A 16,755-nucleotide genomic window follows, 5' to 3' on the forward strand; every position below is an offset into this window, starting at 1 on the left:
GAGCGCCCGGTCGGGGCTGTTGGCTTCACGGAGCGGCTCTTTTCACGAGGAGGGGGGAGTAGCCCAGCAGAACCAGAGTCTTTGCTCGTGTGTCCCCAGCACTTACCACATGGTGACACTTTGAGGTTGGTCTGGGATCAAACTGCAGAAAGGCTTTGTGAGGGGCTGGGGCTCAGTGCCCAGTGTCTCTGCCCCACACCAGGCAGGGCTGTTCAAGCAGCAGAGCCTGAGCCAAGCAGCACCGTCTCCCAGCCCTGCAGAGCCCACAGCTCACCACACACCAGGTCTCCAGGCCAGACTCTGCCTCCAGAGTCAGCTGTGATGCTCCTTCAGAGCTCACTTTGGCCTCTCTAACCCTCAAGGCGGGTGCTTAAGAAGACTCTTCAGAGAATAACCCGCTTTGCTGACCTTTCTAAATCCCCAGGAGACTCGTTACACCCAGCTTGGGTTAGCAGGAGGCAAGAGCCTTGAAATATTAACAGAGCCATAATGAGCATCATCGAGCATCCATTGCAGCATCCCTGGAAACACAGACACATTTTAGGCAGCAAAACAGCATCTCATCTGCACACAGAGGCAGGAAGGTCAAAGCAGATTCATTACTACAGCAGACAGCAGGTGCAAGTTGCTCTTGAGGTTTTAAATATTGCGAGGGTTTTCCTGTATGCAGGTTCAGGAATGAGGCACTTGTCAGCCCGTTTGGGAACAAACAGCCAACGATGGAGCATGAGTAAGCAGAAATCCGTTTGCTTTAATGCCAGGCTTCCTGCTATTGACTTTTGCACTCTCATATATTTCTTCTTCATGAAGCTCAATCCAGCCCTAAGCCAGAAGTAATTTTGGTACAGAAATTCAGTGCTATGAGTACAAGGGACTCCAGAACTGATGATGTAACTAGGGAAAATTTTGCCAGAAGCCCAGTCATTGGGAAAAATCCCTTGACATGTCCATCTTAAGGATATAATAATGTATAGGTAAATGATGTTTTCTCCTGCTCTGGGTACATAAGAGAACTTACAGGTTAAAGTCATACCTGAACATAGAAAACTATAACCAGACATTTTCCTTCCACTCTTTTAAGCTACTTGCTTATTTTCTAAAATGAAGCAATATTACTACAAAATAGAAAAAAAAGCCCAAAACAAACAAACCAAAACCTGGCTACCTCATCATAAAGAAGCTTTACCTAATGAGAAAGAGCTGAGGTGCAGATGGAACCTTGCTGCGTCTGCAACGCCTCTTCACCCTTTGACTGGCCTGTTTGAAAATCACTTTTAATCAATCAACATCTTCAGCTGTGTCAAAATGGGAGGGACAGCTGAGGCAAATGAATGAAAGCAGATGAGCAGCTGGTAAGGTGGGGAGCTGAGGGTGTGGGGGGGTTCTCCAGTGCCTATTCTGGTCTCTGATTGTACAGGGCACACAGCAATGGCATGGCTAAAATCTTATCTTTAGCTCCTGTGAATTTAAAGTTAATGGAATGTCAAAGATATGTTACAGTCTGAAACGTTTGTGTCTTGTATTTGTAGTAAAAGCCTGTTTTGGCTTTCTCTCTGATACCTCCAATGGTGCTGTGATGTTGGAGTTACCTTTCTTTTGTCGTTCCTGTGTGCTCACACAGCAGGCACGAGACTTGCCCTGACTGACTTCTGTGGGCCATGGGTAATTAAATCATTGAGTTTAAAGGTTGATTCTTTTTAATTTCCTCTTAAACACTTAAATCACGTTTTCACACGTTCTTGGGTTCTTAAGTGTTTGGATAACACTACCAAGAGGACAACTGCAATTCAGCTCACAGGGGAAAGTGGTATATAAGAAAGACTTGACCTTTTCAGTCCTACCCTGCTAGGCTTTTACTGTAGCTTGCAGCTTCTCAGTGTTACAGTCTCCTGGACTCCTGAAGATAAGGCTCTTCCAAAACACAGGGGAGAACAATTCATCACTGAGCATGTGACAGTACCAGAGCCCTAGCTTAAATAGATGTGATTGAATAGCATGCTTAAGCAAAATATGATGCTTTTTCTGAAATTAAACCTTTAACTCAGTTTGTGAGCTTCAGAATCCTCCTATGTTTTCCTAAATCTCATCAAGTTAAAACAGAAGTTTGAGTAGGTACTTGTATCTTATTCAAAGTAATCTCTTTTTTTTTTGGTCCATGTAAAACATGTTAATGGGAACATAGCACTTTCTTCCTGGATTAGTCCTGCTGTTGTGGAGCTAATCCTTTATCAGCTGATTGACAGCTGATCTTTTCCCAATCAGACTATAACCTGTGTGCACAGCTGTGGCACCAACAGCCCTGGATAGAAGCAACTGTCTTTAAGGGAATATTGTGCAGGTAAACATCAGAAGTTCAACAGCTCATTAAGAATAAAGTAGTCTTGTTTATGCCTCTGACCTTTTTTGTAGATATATGGTGTAAGTATACCATGTGATGGAGCTGGGGAGTGTTGCTGGAGCATTTGGGAGCTCTTTCAATCATATTGATATGCAAGAAGTCCTCTGGGAAGACTATGCTGAGCCCTGGAAAAAACTTCATAGCTTTTACAGGACACCTAGTCCTTCTCACCCTGCATCTAAAGATCATCCCAAAACCCGTGTAATTTTGCACCAGATCTCACCATGTTTTTAGCTACCACTGTGCAGGATGCAAGATGTTTGTAAATTGGGGAAATAGCATTGGTGTGGCAGAGTAATCGAGAGAAGGCTCTTGGTCAGGCGTGAGAAGAATCATCCACAGCGATTATATGGATGATTATGATTAGATTGATTGCTAATGCAATACCTACACTTTGCCAGTGCAGTGCCTAAATAACAACACTGTCACCTATTGCAATGTGGTGCACAATGCTGGGATGGCTGGTTGCCCTTAATGCAGTGGGTTTGCATGACCTTGGGGACTGGTGTGTAAGAGTTATTCTTGTTCTGCTTCTGGCTTTCAGTTCAAAGTCAGGGAAATTTGTGTTCTGTTTTCCTCGCTGGAGGAATTGCAGCCACTGTCTGCAACAGGGAAGGCAAATTGGGAAACTTCAGTTAACAATGCCTAATGCAGACACTTAGTAAAATGATCTACAGTTGTCTCACCTTTGCTTCTTTAAACAAAAGTCATTGAAATGAAAAGGAAAATGTATAGACTATTCAATAATGTCATATTATTGCACCACAGATGAGATAATGAGGAAGCACAAATGAATCCTGGTGGACCATGGCTACAAGTGGTAGTATGCTCACCTAATGACCTCCAGAAAGCAGTGTTTTCCAAAGAGGAGTTTTGGGGAAATGGGAATGTGGTGCTAGGGCCTGGTGAAAGGTCTGGCATTTGGTTCCACTGCGTGAAAGTGTTATTGATTAGCGAAGAGAAAACCAGACCACAGTGTCATTCCCAGGGAGTAGTCATACTCTTCCTATGGAGAACATATTGGAACTCCAGACCAGCAGCTGGCTGTGATGCCAGGATATGAACTGTATTTACCTATGCTCAATAGGGGAATATATCTATTTTCAAGAATCCTTAGTGTTCTGTACAGCTGTGGAGTATCATTTAACTATCTGAGAATTGTTTTCTTCTGTGACAGGCCCCAGAGCATTTCTTCCTTACTTAGTTCAAGTTGTTTTGGTTATTGTAGGCCAGAGGGGTACCTGGCCTTTTGTAGCCTCTAGATCCTTGGTTTCTTTTCCACTTACCCTCACTGAAGTGTTGTTTCAGCCCTCCACCACACCATCCCCTGAGCTGTCTGACTTTTTGCCTGTCTCAGAGCACTTACATAGCACATGGCCCATCCATTCATCCCAAGCCTGACATACTGCTGATCCCTGGTTGTGTTGTTTCTATCCCTTCAGAAAGTAAAACTCCCTTCCCTCAAATCCCAAAATGATCCTTTGTATACCCTCTCTCACTGAGTTCTTTGACAAAAGTGCATTTGCTTCCTCAAACTTCCATAGCCACAACCTGGTCTTATCCTTTGCCTTTGGCACCTCTCCTAGAGCTGGAAGATGGAAATGTTGGCTGGTATTAGGGCATCTCTGTCTTTTCCTAATTTCTGTGATATCATTTATTCACAGGTTTCATCAAGTTGCTTTCTTTCTCTCCTGGGTCTTATAAAGATGGTGAGTTTTTACAGAGCTGGCATACAATTTGTGAGTGCTGTGTCTGCTTCCCTGCCAGTAAACATCATGAAACCATTTACATTAACTAATCTTTACCCTAAAAGCCTTTTCCTCACTGCCCTCACAGGAGGGCTATTCAGGACTGCACATTTTGGGCAGCTAGAAGCTTTTTTCTGACGTCTAGTCTAACTGAACACACATCTCCCTGGCTTCCTGCTGCCTGTCTTAAGTTTCTGTATCTCTCCTGCCTCCATGGCAACATTTTCAGGCTGTCATCGGAGCATTGCTTTGCTCTCATTTTGCTCAGCTAACCATGACAAGCTCTTTGAACGTCTGTTTTTTCTGTTCCCCTGACCATCCCTTTGCTGCATTCGCTCTGGTCAGAGGTTTCTTTCCCGTCACTGTACCATGAACAGCACAAGCATCACTTCAGGCAGATCTTGCTATAGATTTTTGTTAAAATGATCTGTAGTGAAATAACTTTTTCTGCTATATAATTTGATTTTATTTACTGTTCTTGCAGCTAGTAACACTCCTGTGGCTGTCTAGGCTAGTCAGTGTACAAACACTAAGTTTCCCAAACAAAGAGTTTCCCAATTGCTGCAAAAATCCTGATTAGTTCTTAGCATCTAGTATTTTTTTAACCAAATCAGGACCCTGCACTTTAGGCAGTCAGCAGAAAAGCAAAATCTTTCCAAGCTTTATGCATTTCACCTTCCTCCAAAACACTGAGGCAGAATCCTGGTATGAGAGAATTGGGAAAAATCCCCCCCCCCCAAGGTGAGCACTGCACCCATAAGGGCATGGGGGATACTTTCTTCTGGACTAGGCTGACTAAAGTTGTCCCCACTATGTAAACACTCTGTTGTTAATATTTCTGAAGCTCAGTTCCCCTTCCCAAAAGGGTGATGTGCAGTACACGTGAGCAGACTGCAAGATAATTCGATGCTGTGATAATGTCAGCACACAGGGAAGTGGGAGACTTACCCTAAAGCATTAATTAAATGTTTTGATGAAATGCTTGCAAAATATTTCACGACACTTCTTTAGATAGAAATTGCTGTAGGAATGTAAGGCATTGTTTGAAAATGATTTCAGGTGATTGTATCTGCATCCTGTAGCAGCTGAAGTTCTAGCTACAGAAGCAGGGCTTGAATGACAGCCAAGTCAGTAAAATCAGGATTATAGATACAAATTGCTGCAGACACATACATGCAGAGAGAGACGACTGAGAGTCTTTCAGGACAGAAGACTGTCGATACTTTTTTTCAGGATTATGCAACCTACTCAATAGCTTATTTTTCTAGATAGGTCTGCTTTGGAGTACTCCCCACAGTGTAATTGGCATGAATGCCCTCAGTGCTCAAATTAGTTTTTTCCTAGTAGGGTGAACCTTGATGTAGGATTTGTCCAGCCAATGCAGCATTACAGGTTAAAACTCAAGTAATTTTTGTTGCCGTTAAATAACAGACACTGCAGAAAGATAGATAAAATGGTCCCTTTTTTTGATAATCCTGTTTTCCATGTAAATCCAAACGAGGAAGGAGATTGTCTTAGATGAGAACAAATTGGGAAGATCTCTCAGGCTGTCTGATCTCTCTTGTCTGCTTTGCAAAAAAGAATCAGATTAATGAATGTAATCAGATTAAGGCTAAAGAAGGGAACATATCTGGGGGGCACCAGAACTCTGCTGATACCAACAAACTCTATGGAAAATCAACGTTAAGGGCCTAACATTGCTCTGTAATTTAATTTAATGGGAGCAAATAATGGCTTTCAAAGAAGTCCTGAGTGCTGGCAAGAGGAGCTTGGACTTCCAGAGGGTAAAAAGACTTGAGAGAGCTAGGAAGTGTCTCCAAGACCCTGGTTTTAGGCAGATGTTGCTTGGGGTGATGGTGACTCGCAGGGTCCTTTGGCATGTTGGCTCACATAGAAAGGCAAGCAGTGTGGGCCCTCTTTGGGCACAGGGTTTGGTGCAGTTCCATCTACCTAAAACCATCTCTGCTCTCAGTCTACTGTGCTTTGCATAGAAAAACAATGCGGAAAGAAAAGGAGGATATACCCACAACAGGCAGAGATGACTGAGGCTCAGAGATACAAGAATGAGAATGACAAAAAGGAGACATCTGAAAAACAAGGGGGAACACAGTGAAAACAGAATGAGAAAGGGGGCATAGAAGGGAAGATGATTTATAGAGCAATATTGGACCCTTGATGTTGATTCTTCCACTGCCTCCAGCAGACTGAGAGCAAGATGCACCATGCTGATGCCGAATATGCCGCTGGATCCTGATGTGGCAGCATTGCTCATCTCTGTAAAAGAAGCATTTTAAGCTTTCTAAAATAAAGTAAGAAAGAAGTGGAAGTGTGAACATGAGGAAGAAAGGGAGAAGGTCAAGAACTTGAGGGGAAAGGGCACTTATTATGGTTTCTGTTCAGATGCATTTTCTGTTTCTTCGGTGCCAACTGTATCTTTCAACAAATAAAACAGAATTTGATGTTTAAATTCTGCTGATTGTTACAGACTCCCAGCCGGTGCTGGCATCAAGGCTGACACTGGCTTTCTGCTTTTCATCATGAAGTTGATCTCTCTCTAAAAATGCCCAAGTTCTTCCTGCTGCATTTATTACCTTGTTTGACTTTGAAGTTCTCTGAGACAGTTTTCTGGGGCAACAAATTGGTTGTTTAATGCAGGGTCTTCCAGACCAACAAGTAAAGATGAATGCAAGTAATATGAAATATGAGACTTGAAATGGGTGCTGCCCAGTTTTCTAAAATTATTTTAATGTCTGGCTGATTTGCCTAGGAATTGACAAGTTCTAATTAAGGTTTTTGTCCCCGTCTGAGATATTTATAAATTTTATCCCCACGTGTCCTTTCTGGATCAAGTTAGCTGTGAATGCATATTGTAGCTGTGGCCTTTTAGCTGGGGCATGTAAGGTCTCTACTTATCACTGCTCTTCTTGAATTTTTTTGGCATTAAATTGTCTTGGAAACATCTCTGGCTCAGTAAAACACGATTCACATCAGTTGTAGGGATCAGACACTGTTGGACAATCAAATACATACAACAAGGTTGTTTTAGGCTTTATTTTCATATAAAGCAAAGCTAAAATTAGAGGGGCAGATGGTGCGGCCCCTGACCTCCTTCCTGTGTCTCCCATAATCAGATGAACAGAGGTTTAGCATATCTCAAGGCAGTATTTCCATTTGGGAAGGATGAGGCAATGAAATGTGAGCAAAAAAACCTGAGGGGTCCTAATGGGGCATCACCCCTGGCTGCTATGAAAGAATGGGAGGATAATGATGTGAGGTATGGAAAGGACTCGTTGCAGTAGTAGGTGGCACAGGTCACCTGGCAGAGTCTGCACACTCCCAGCAAGCTCATGCCAGGCTCCCAGGGCTTTGCATTGCAAAGGAGCAGGTGACTCCAGCTGCTAGCTGGTTCCCAGGTGACGCAAAAGTGTGCAAATCCATGCAGATCCCTGTCAGCCGCTGAAAAGGTGTGTGTGTGTGTGTGAAATTTCTAGGCTTAATCTGCATTATACATTGCGCGTGCATGTGTGTGAGCTTTCCGCAGAGCTCTAGAGCATATGTGTCATGTGGGGCGAGGCCAGAAAAGCAGATGTCCGGACCATGCCCCTCCTACTCGGGGATTAGAGACGCTCAGGGGAGAGCAGATTGAAGCTGGGACACACCTCCCTGACTCACTGCCGGAGACAGCAGCAGCTTCTGCAGGTTCAATAGGCCTTTCCTCTTTGGTCAAATAAAAACCCTGCAGCTCCATTTCCAGCAACCATCCCCTTCTTTTGGTTAACCAGAGAGGAGGAGGAGGATGGCCTATGCTGAGGAAGACAGGTAAGGTGCTGTGAAATAGGGGATGCACAGACATCCAAGATGGAAGGGGCTAGTGAAATCTCATCGCTTTTCCTTGCCTTGTTTTCTTCTTCTTACTGGGCACTCAATAAATGTCAGATGAGAGCTGCTCAGAAGTAACCATCTTATTACTGAAGAGGCATCTGGCCACCTGCCCGTGTCAGGTAGTGGTATTGTGAAATATATCAGCAAGTAGGTGACCTTGGGAGAGGTTATGGGCCAAAAGAGCCAAACCTCTCATGTGGAGAGGCACAGACTGTGAACACGTACGGGGGTGTGCCCCAAGCGTAATGCTTTAGCTGTTTGTTGGGATATGTCTGCTTTTTTACATGGATTTGCATTCAGCCAACCTAGGAGCACAATGAGGGTGGGTTTTTTCATGCCATAAAAGATCTATCATCGGTGACAGTCCTGTGTGTTGCAACAGATGTGTTTCTCCAGAGGATGACAGCAATCACAATAAAGGGGATTGTGTTTTCAGCTGATCTGTGATCTAATCCAAAGCGATGTTACCGAGCACTATTATTAGGTGTGCATTGTTGGAGACAGAGTAGCTATAGGGCCTTTGTGCTACACGTATTAATTCAGCCTGTCAAAAGCTTGCACAGACCTTGTGCTCATGCAGTTCCAGGCTAAACACTGTGTTTGGTGACCCACAGATCAAACTTCCCCTTTGCTCCCTTTGAGCAGGTATCTCCCTGGCATTCAGAAATTATCAGTGCCTGCCAGTCCCTTTGATGTGCCATCCGGAAGATTTCTGAAAACTAAATACTGCAAGCAGATTAATTTTGGCATCACTGTGCTCTCAGCACTGGGGACAGCTCTGACGTGTCCAAAGCCTTTGGGATGGAGAGGGCTCTGCCAGGCCCCTCTGCACCCACAGAAGCTCCTTTCAGGCAAAGAAACACATGCAGCACTGGAGTTTTACTTCTTTGGATAAGAAATATTTTAATATCTTCTGTTTAGAAGGGAAAAAAACTCCCTGGAACTTGGCACAGCTCAGTCGGTCCCAATGTCTTCAGCAGACATTGAATGGGATTCATGCCACTTTAAAATTTCTGAGGATACAGGAATAATAGCCTTTCTTTAATGTTATTTTGCAAGGGTCTATGCACCTTTTGAAAAAAAAGGGTTTATGGTCAAGAGGAAGAGCAGATCCTGGTGACCTTGTTCTTTTCTCATGCCTGCCATAGGTATGTCAAAAGCTTGGGTATTACATATAAATTCTCTTGGTTCCCTTGAATTTCTAAACAAGGATTACAGTTATTCAACAGAGAAATTGGGGGGAATTGTTCATTAATGTATGTAAAGCACTCTTAGAGCTTTTGTCTGGGAGCAGGCGATAATACAGTCAAGTGTAGTCTTCATTAATGCCACGTTCACAGCTTCTACTTATTTCAGGAGCTCATGGTACACTTGGAAATTTCAACAATATGTGACAGTAAATAAACTTTCTCATTCCAGACTTTTCCTTTGAAAAGTATTTTAGCTAAGTACGACTCTTCATTTAAATCTTTGTGTATGGAGGTTATTTCTTCTTATTGGGTTGCAGGTTTATGACTTTTTGGGGTATTTTTGACATCATAGTTTGTAACTAGGAATATAAGTTTGATGTATGGTACATTGGACTGGACTTAGAGCAGGAGAGAGACAGGTAGGAGATCAAGAAGCTCACAGAAAATACCTGTGCAATAACTGATTGTCAGTATAAAGAAAGAAAAAACACAGAATTGAAGTCCTTTATTTCAATATTTGATAATTCAGCTGGAGGAACCAGTTGTATACAGACAGTCAAATCCTCTTAGTCAATGGTCTGAGACCTCCTGGAGTGAGGAGCATCACTTTGAAAGCTTTTCTACATGTCCTCTAAGGCTGCAGACAGCAGCATCACAACATGACGAAGGTTTACACCCCTGGAAACAAGAGACTTGATTGAAAAAAACAAACCAAAAAAAGAAACATTCATGAAGCAGTCAGGGACTGTTTTTCAGTATCTCTAGTCAATTTTACATCACCTGCAGCCTCTCAGTATCTGATTCTCTCACCCCTCAATAAGCAGATCAACTTTTCATGTAGAGAACCTGCTGCCCCTACCTGTGTTGGTTCACTCCAGGACCCAGTCCTCTACCATGTACTGCTGTTGATTCTGCTCATTGGTGGTAATGATTGAGTTGCTACCAAGAACTTTGTTGGGACCTTTGCTTTTGAGGAGAGTTTCCAATCAACCTTGATATTGACTTTCAGAAAGTAGCTGCATTGTCCTATTGGAAACAGGATTATGGGATTATTTTGCTATTGATTGTGTTTGAAAACTGTGATTAAAGCACCTGAATACTGGGCTAAGAGGTCTACAATTTGAACTCCTCTCCCTTCCCATGAGACAGATAGACAACAAGCAATGCCAACTTCTATCCTACCTTCTAGCAGTGAGGCTCAGTGCTGGACAAGATGGGTTTTTTCCAAGGTATTTATGCAGTTCCCCTCATAAATCAGGCACTATAAGCCCTGGAGCCCAAATTCCTGGTTTTCACTTGTTTTGATGTAGACTGATGCCATTGGGTCTCTTGCCTAGGACTAGACTGTGACTGTGCCCCCTGTCCACTCTGTGGGAGAGAAGAGGCTGAATCAGATCCCCATGTTTATCCTCTGTACTGAAGGCAGAAGGTATCAAGCAGGTGGATGTTTGAGATGTGGTACCAGCCCTAGAAGAAAGCACTGGGAGCTGATGGCACTCAGCACTTAGAGAGATTGGCTTCTCCATCTCTGATGTTTGCCCCATGTCTCAGTAGTCCATCTACCACAGAGCACAGTGTCTACTCCTTCATCAGCACAGGACTCTGTGCTGCTCAGGTGGCTTTGGAATTCCATCCTCTTGGATTTCCTCACCATAGGCTGGACATCCCTGTCCACACACATATAGCTTGCAATTTCTCAGTCTAACTGTGCTTTTGCCTCCCTTCAGTAACTTGGGAGAAACCAGAGCCCATCTGAAGCAGGAGTGGTTATGCTTTGTGACATTTCTGTGATCTAGGTATCATTAGCTATTCTTCCACTACAGAACAAAACCTGCAAAGAGAATTCAAATGATTTTCCTGTGGCCAGGGGTGAAATATATGAGATTAAAAGTGATACACCTGCAATAATAGCCGTGAAACCTCTATTATTATAGTCTTAATAAAATTTCTTTTTCTTTGCAACTTTTCAGGACATCTGTGCTTTGAAGCTTGATCTTTGAATGGGTTGATAGTCTCACTGACCTGTTCTCCTTCTGCAGGAATAGCTATGAGGTGTATAAGGAGACAGCAGATTGGCTACGTGCCCGTACTGTCCAGCGCCCGAAGATCGCCATCATCTGTGGATCTGGACTGGGAGGTCTGGCTGATGTGTTGGATAACAAGACAGTGTTTCCATATGAGGACATCCCTCACTTCCCACGGAGCACAGGTCAGCACAACCCATGGCATCTGCATCCCACCCATCTGCAGCTTGCAAGGCAGCCCCACACAGAGATCACTCAAGTCAACACGCATCACTTGGCATTGCTCTGCAAACCAATCCCTCAGTAGTGAAATGTGTGTTCACAGTAAAAATATAAATATCTTAGCACAGAAATATGTATTTATTTATTTGACTTCCAGCTCCTGCTTTCACAGCACTTGGCCCTGCTGTAAAGCATAATCATCAGCTGACAGATCCCTCTACGGTCAAAGACCTCGAGATCTGTAACTAAAATGACATTCTATTAATTTCCAGTTGCAGGGCATGCTGGCAGATTGGTGTTTGGGGAGCTGAAGGGACAGCCCTGTGTGTGCATGCAGGGACGTTTCCACTATTACGAAGGCTACTCTGTCAGCACGGTGAGTCCTCCTTAAGGAAATCCTTCACGTAGGGGAGATGTGTTATAAAAGATGCAAAAGTGACTGCTTGCTTTGCTGTCTAGCTGCAGGACATTAGCTCCTGCAATGAAGTTACATTGCACTTGAAATGAGTCTTCCTTAGATTGTAGATTTCTCCCCAAAAAATGGAATTGGCACTTCAAACTGAGAGGTATTTGGTTTCTGCTGGGTGAAGGTGATGCTGTGCAGCCACACAAATTGGCTGACCTGCTATACTTGCAGGGGAAGACAGTTTATCATACACGGCAGATTAATTTACATGCTTTAACTCAGTCGTTTTAATCATGATTTAAATCAGCAAGCAGAAATCTTTGATAAAAATAATCTATTTTAATCTTCTTTTGCATTTGTATAGTTTACAGCTTTCTTTTTTCTCTAGAAAAGAACTCCCTGGCTGCTGCAGCTTGCTGTACTCTCCCAGCTCAGATAATGGAGTGTGTGAAATTATGCTACCTAACGTGCACATATGTAGATTGCTGTTAGAGAAAAACCAATAATATTTATTTACTGATTGATAGCATTGTGTGTTCTATTTGGAGAGCTTTGAGATTTTCCTTGTGGCTGAGATCCATTTGCATTTGGATATAAACTGTAAGACTTGGCATCACTCAGATTCTTGCAAAAAAAATTACTATTTTAAAATCATCTGATAAAAACTAGCTTTACCAAAACATGTTTGTCTATTAAAATTAAATAATTTCTGAAAGAATTTGTGTCCATAATTATGAAATTTTCTGCTCGCAGCTTCTTTAGCATTTGAGAGGCAACAGGTATCATCCCAATTCCTTCACGACTCCTCAAAATCAAATTTCTTACATTCCCAATTGTTCCTTAACTTTGGATTGCACTCCAAGTTCATGTGCAGTAGTAACTTCAATCAGCACAGTGGAGTGATCCTGCAAAACCCTGGCAGTGAGGAAAAACTATCTGCATGTTCTTTCTGTACCACCTTTATTTGACTTTAGTGCCACTGTGTGAAATGTGGGCTTGGGTTTGAATGGTATTAATTATAAGATTATGTTTTAAAAACATTAAAATTCTATTTAAATTAGAGGAATGCTTAAAATTGTAGGAAGTTGTCTCCCTATATACACCCTTCTTTGCATCCACAAATTGCAATCCTAAAATGCAGTAGCAGTATCTGGTTGCTGATTGCAGTACTCTTTGCACATATGCCTTTGCTTCTTCCAGGTCACCTTTCCCATCAGGGTCTTCTTCCTCCTGGGAGTGGAGATCTTGATTGTCACAAATGCTGCTGGAGGACTGAATCCTCACTTCCAGGTGGGGGACATCATGTTCATAAGAGATCACATCAGCTTGTTTGGCTTGGGAGGGCAGAATCCACTGCGTGGACCAAATGATGAGAGGTAAGAAGGCATCAGCTCCATGCTACTGGTTAATTCTTTCTTTGTACAGCCACAAGCTAGGACTGCCAGTTGTGCCTGCTGACAAATATTTACTGAGAGGTAGTTTGGCTCGAGGTATCCACAAGGGAAGAGTTAGAGCAATAGCTGTGTGTGCTGTGCCACCTGCCCTGCCTTCCCCAAGCACCCTGCCTTGGCTGCTGCTCACTCTTACAGGCCTATAAGGAGTTTATATGCAAACCCCTAGAAGGTTTTGTTTCATACAGGTAGGTTCATGATCCTTCTCCTGATGTGACTTGATACTGTCTGCTAAAGAGACCCACCGCTGTCTCTTCTTGTCAGCCCCTCTCTGCTGGTTCCTCTTAACTGAGCAATCGGTGAACTGTGGTGTCTCCAGCCTGCATTTATCAACAGCCATTTCTGGTGTGATGGAATGGGTACAACAGAGGCCAGGCAGTAAGTGGAGAGCAGAGCAAAGATAAACCTCTAAATCTCCTGATAACCATGCTTGTATCCAGGTCATTAAACTGGAGTGCCTTTGTTAACAGCATGTATTCACTGAAGGCATCAATCTGATCAGAGGTGGTTGGCTTGGCAGCTTCTTCAGAGATCTATGAGAGTAAACTGCTGCTGGTTGAGCTGGGAAGTCAGGTTTCCAGTACTGGCTGTGTAGCAGAATCTTTACCCTATGGACAGTGCAGAGAGAGGCTTCTAACATATCCTCACCCCTAGAGTGTATATGCCACCAGACACAGAGTTGCTCCAAGTGGGAGGTTGAACTAGATGACCTCGAGGTCCCTTCCAATAGGAATTTATGATCCTAAAACCTTCCAAGACAGCATCAGACTGGTAAGGTGGAAGGCAACCAGCACAAGCAACATCATAGCACTAAGTGGAGACATGCCAGAAGGACCAGTGTTCACAATATGAAGCCCTTTTGGTTCTCAAATGGGACTAAAAAGAGCATGAGAACACATCCCCTGGAGATCCAGGCTGAGCAAAAGAAAGCACATCAAATATCAGGGAAGTCAATATGGAAGCAGTAAAGATCCAGCACTGTCACGAGCCTTATGGCAGGAAGGAGGCAGGCTGGATTGTGATAAGGAGAAAACAGCAGCAGAATTGTTTCCTAACCAAGCTGGCAGGAAAGAAGCCAGGTGAAAGCCAGATGTGTGAAGCCAGAGGACAGGCAAGAGAGGTGGTGGAAGAGATGGTAGTTTATGAGCAGTGAACTCAGATAATAGGATGGTTGAATCTGTTGTTGTGTTGGTACCTTCATCTTGAAAAATGGACATGTTTTCAGGGCAGGCATCTGGATTGTCCTCAGATCTTTCCAGAGAGAAAGTTCTGCAGAGAGTAAGGTGGCCTGCCTGGCTTTCAGCTAGTTAGTTCCTTCCTGATGTAACAACAGACCCAGCTCCTGCTTCTGAAGGAAGCTGAAAGGTGCTGGCAGCTGCCTCAGGAGAAATAAACACTGTGCTGCGCTGCGGTGGCAAGAGGACAGTAGCCATCTGCAGTGGAACATCTTTACATCTTTGTAGGTATTGCTGTGGGTTGGAGGAAAGAATGATCAAAAGCAGAGGAGCCACATGGAGTGTTTAAAGCTCTCTGGACTTGCATAATTGCTCTGGAGCAGGAGGAGAAACGCCAATCAAACAACTGCATCTGGACAACGTTCAAAGGCAGCATAGCTGCCTCATTGCCTCTCAAAAGCAGCTTCCTGGTTAAGACTGCAGTGCTCTGGGAGGTGACTTTTGTACTGCTGACCAAGGCATCAAAATGGGCAAAAGGTCTTTATGAATCAGGTTTCAAAGTATTGCAGAGTTTTAGCTGAGCAAACTCCTAAAATACAGTCCAGCTGAGCTACCAGGAAGGATTTATCTGAGCACAACAGAGCAAAACTAGAGGCAATGAAGTGATGTGGAAATAATATTTTTTTAATAAATTAGAGATTGGCTTCTGCATTGCTGGCCATCCTTCAGGAAAGGGAAGCAATTTTCATGGTGATGAATACTTATTACCTTAGACCAGAAGGGAAAGTTTGTTTTTATTTATATAACATTTAGTGTTTATAAAAGCAAAATAAGCCACCTACTGCCCTAAGCATTCAGCTGGAAGAACGTGTAAACAAGCAGGAGCTTTAATAGCCTAGATGAGGGACCTGGTCTGCTCCTACTGAACCACATTGGTGAACATGGCTGGAAGTTTATTTTCTATGTTTCCTCAGTGGCACCATAACAATCTTTGCCATCTACTTTGGCTCTCCTTGGGTCAATAGTAGGATTCACTCCATCATGAGCAGGACTGAGCTGTTATCTCAAGACCTAAAGCAAACAAGAAACCCAGCCTGGAAGCAGAGGATGAAGGCTAGGTAAAATATAGCCCTTGGAGCCCTGGAATTCCAAGATGTTAGTAGCTGCTTCCTGTGATGGGCTTTAATTGTGACTGAAGCTCCATCAGGCCCTGCTCAAACCCCCTCCCTGGGACAGCCTGTGGGACACTTTGTGCTCTAGGGAGCCCTAAGGGCAGCAGCTGTCTGGTGGACAATGTTGAAAAGTCATCATGGGTAGGTAATGGGGAAAGAGAGAACAGGCCCTCAGTGCTCCTTGGAGACAGGAGCCCTTGAAAGACCATTCCAGAAGGGTTTGTGCAGTAGGAAAGCAGTGCTAGACTTTCCAACAGCCATAACCTCTGTGTGCTGAGGGTCTTGGGCAATTAGCATGAATGTCATGCCCAGATTGTTGGTGGTGCCCCGTTCCTGGAAACATTCAAGGTCAGGTTGGACAGGGCTCTGAGCATCCTGATCTAGTTGAAGATATCCCTGCTCACTGCAGGGGTTTGGACTAGGTGGCCTTTAAAGGTCCCTTCCAACTCAAACTGTTCTATGATTCTGTGAAAGCAGAATTATCTGATGATAAGGGTGGAATGAGAGAGATTCCATCCATGGCAGGTCTGCCCTCAGCATTTCCCTTTTCTCCAAAGGGTGAACATCCCTGGACTCTGATGGAGGGAACGCCGTAGTAGGAGTATCACATGGCTGTGTCCTTTACTGCCTTGCAGGTTTGGAGTGAGGTTTCCCTGCATGTCAGATGCTTATGAACAAGATCTGCTCGGCCTGGCAATGGAGAGTGCACAGGAGCTGGGCTTCCTGAGCTTCATCAGGGAAGGAGTGTACTGCCTGCTGGCTGGTCCCTGCTACGAGACCATTGCCGAGTGCCGCGTGCTGCAGGCGCTGGGAGCGGATGCTGTGGGTAAGCTGCCCGGGCTGGGCTGGCAGGGTTGGTTGGGCACATGGATTAAACAGTTAATTCTGCTCAAGGCTGACTTGCTTCAGTCTTTGACTCTCTAAGTCTCCTGGGGCTGAAGAAACTAGCTCTGTGTATTTCTGCTTCATTCTGCAGTGGCTTAGTGCAGCTCCTAGGATGGATCTGCAGAAAGTCCCTGTGCTTATGGCTGCCCAGGATAGGGATCCCAGCACAACGCCGTGGTTTTTCCCCAAACACAAGTCTCTC

General features: G+C 44.0%; 1 protein-coding gene across 1 annotated transcript in view; it reads left to right on the plus strand.

The window, feature by feature from the left end:
• Nucleotides 1-11,257: 11,257 nt before the first annotated feature.
• PNP (purine nucleoside phosphorylase) overlaps nucleotides 11,258-16,755 on the plus strand; it is a gene marked incomplete at its 5' end in the record, with an annotated part of 6,403 nt that continues 905 nt past the window's right edge. The window contains 4 exons of the mRNA XM_009072824.1: nucleotides 11,258-11,427; nucleotides 11,737-11,840; nucleotides 13,071-13,246; nucleotides 16,304-16,494. Coding sequence (XP_009071072.1) covers nucleotides 11,258-11,427; nucleotides 11,737-11,840; nucleotides 13,071-13,246; nucleotides 16,304-16,494 — 641 coding nt within the window. The remainder of the gene's footprint in view (nucleotides 11,428-11,736; nucleotides 11,841-13,070; nucleotides 13,247-16,303; nucleotides 16,495-16,755) is intronic.

The sequence above is a fragment of the Acanthisitta chloris genome, unplaced genomic scaffold (assembly GCF_000695815.1).
Source record: "Acanthisitta chloris isolate BGI_N310 unplaced genomic scaffold, ASM69581v1 scaffold37364, whole genome shotgun sequence".
Lineage (NCBI taxonomy): Eukaryota > Metazoa > Chordata > Aves > Passeriformes > Acanthisittidae > Acanthisitta > Acanthisitta chloris.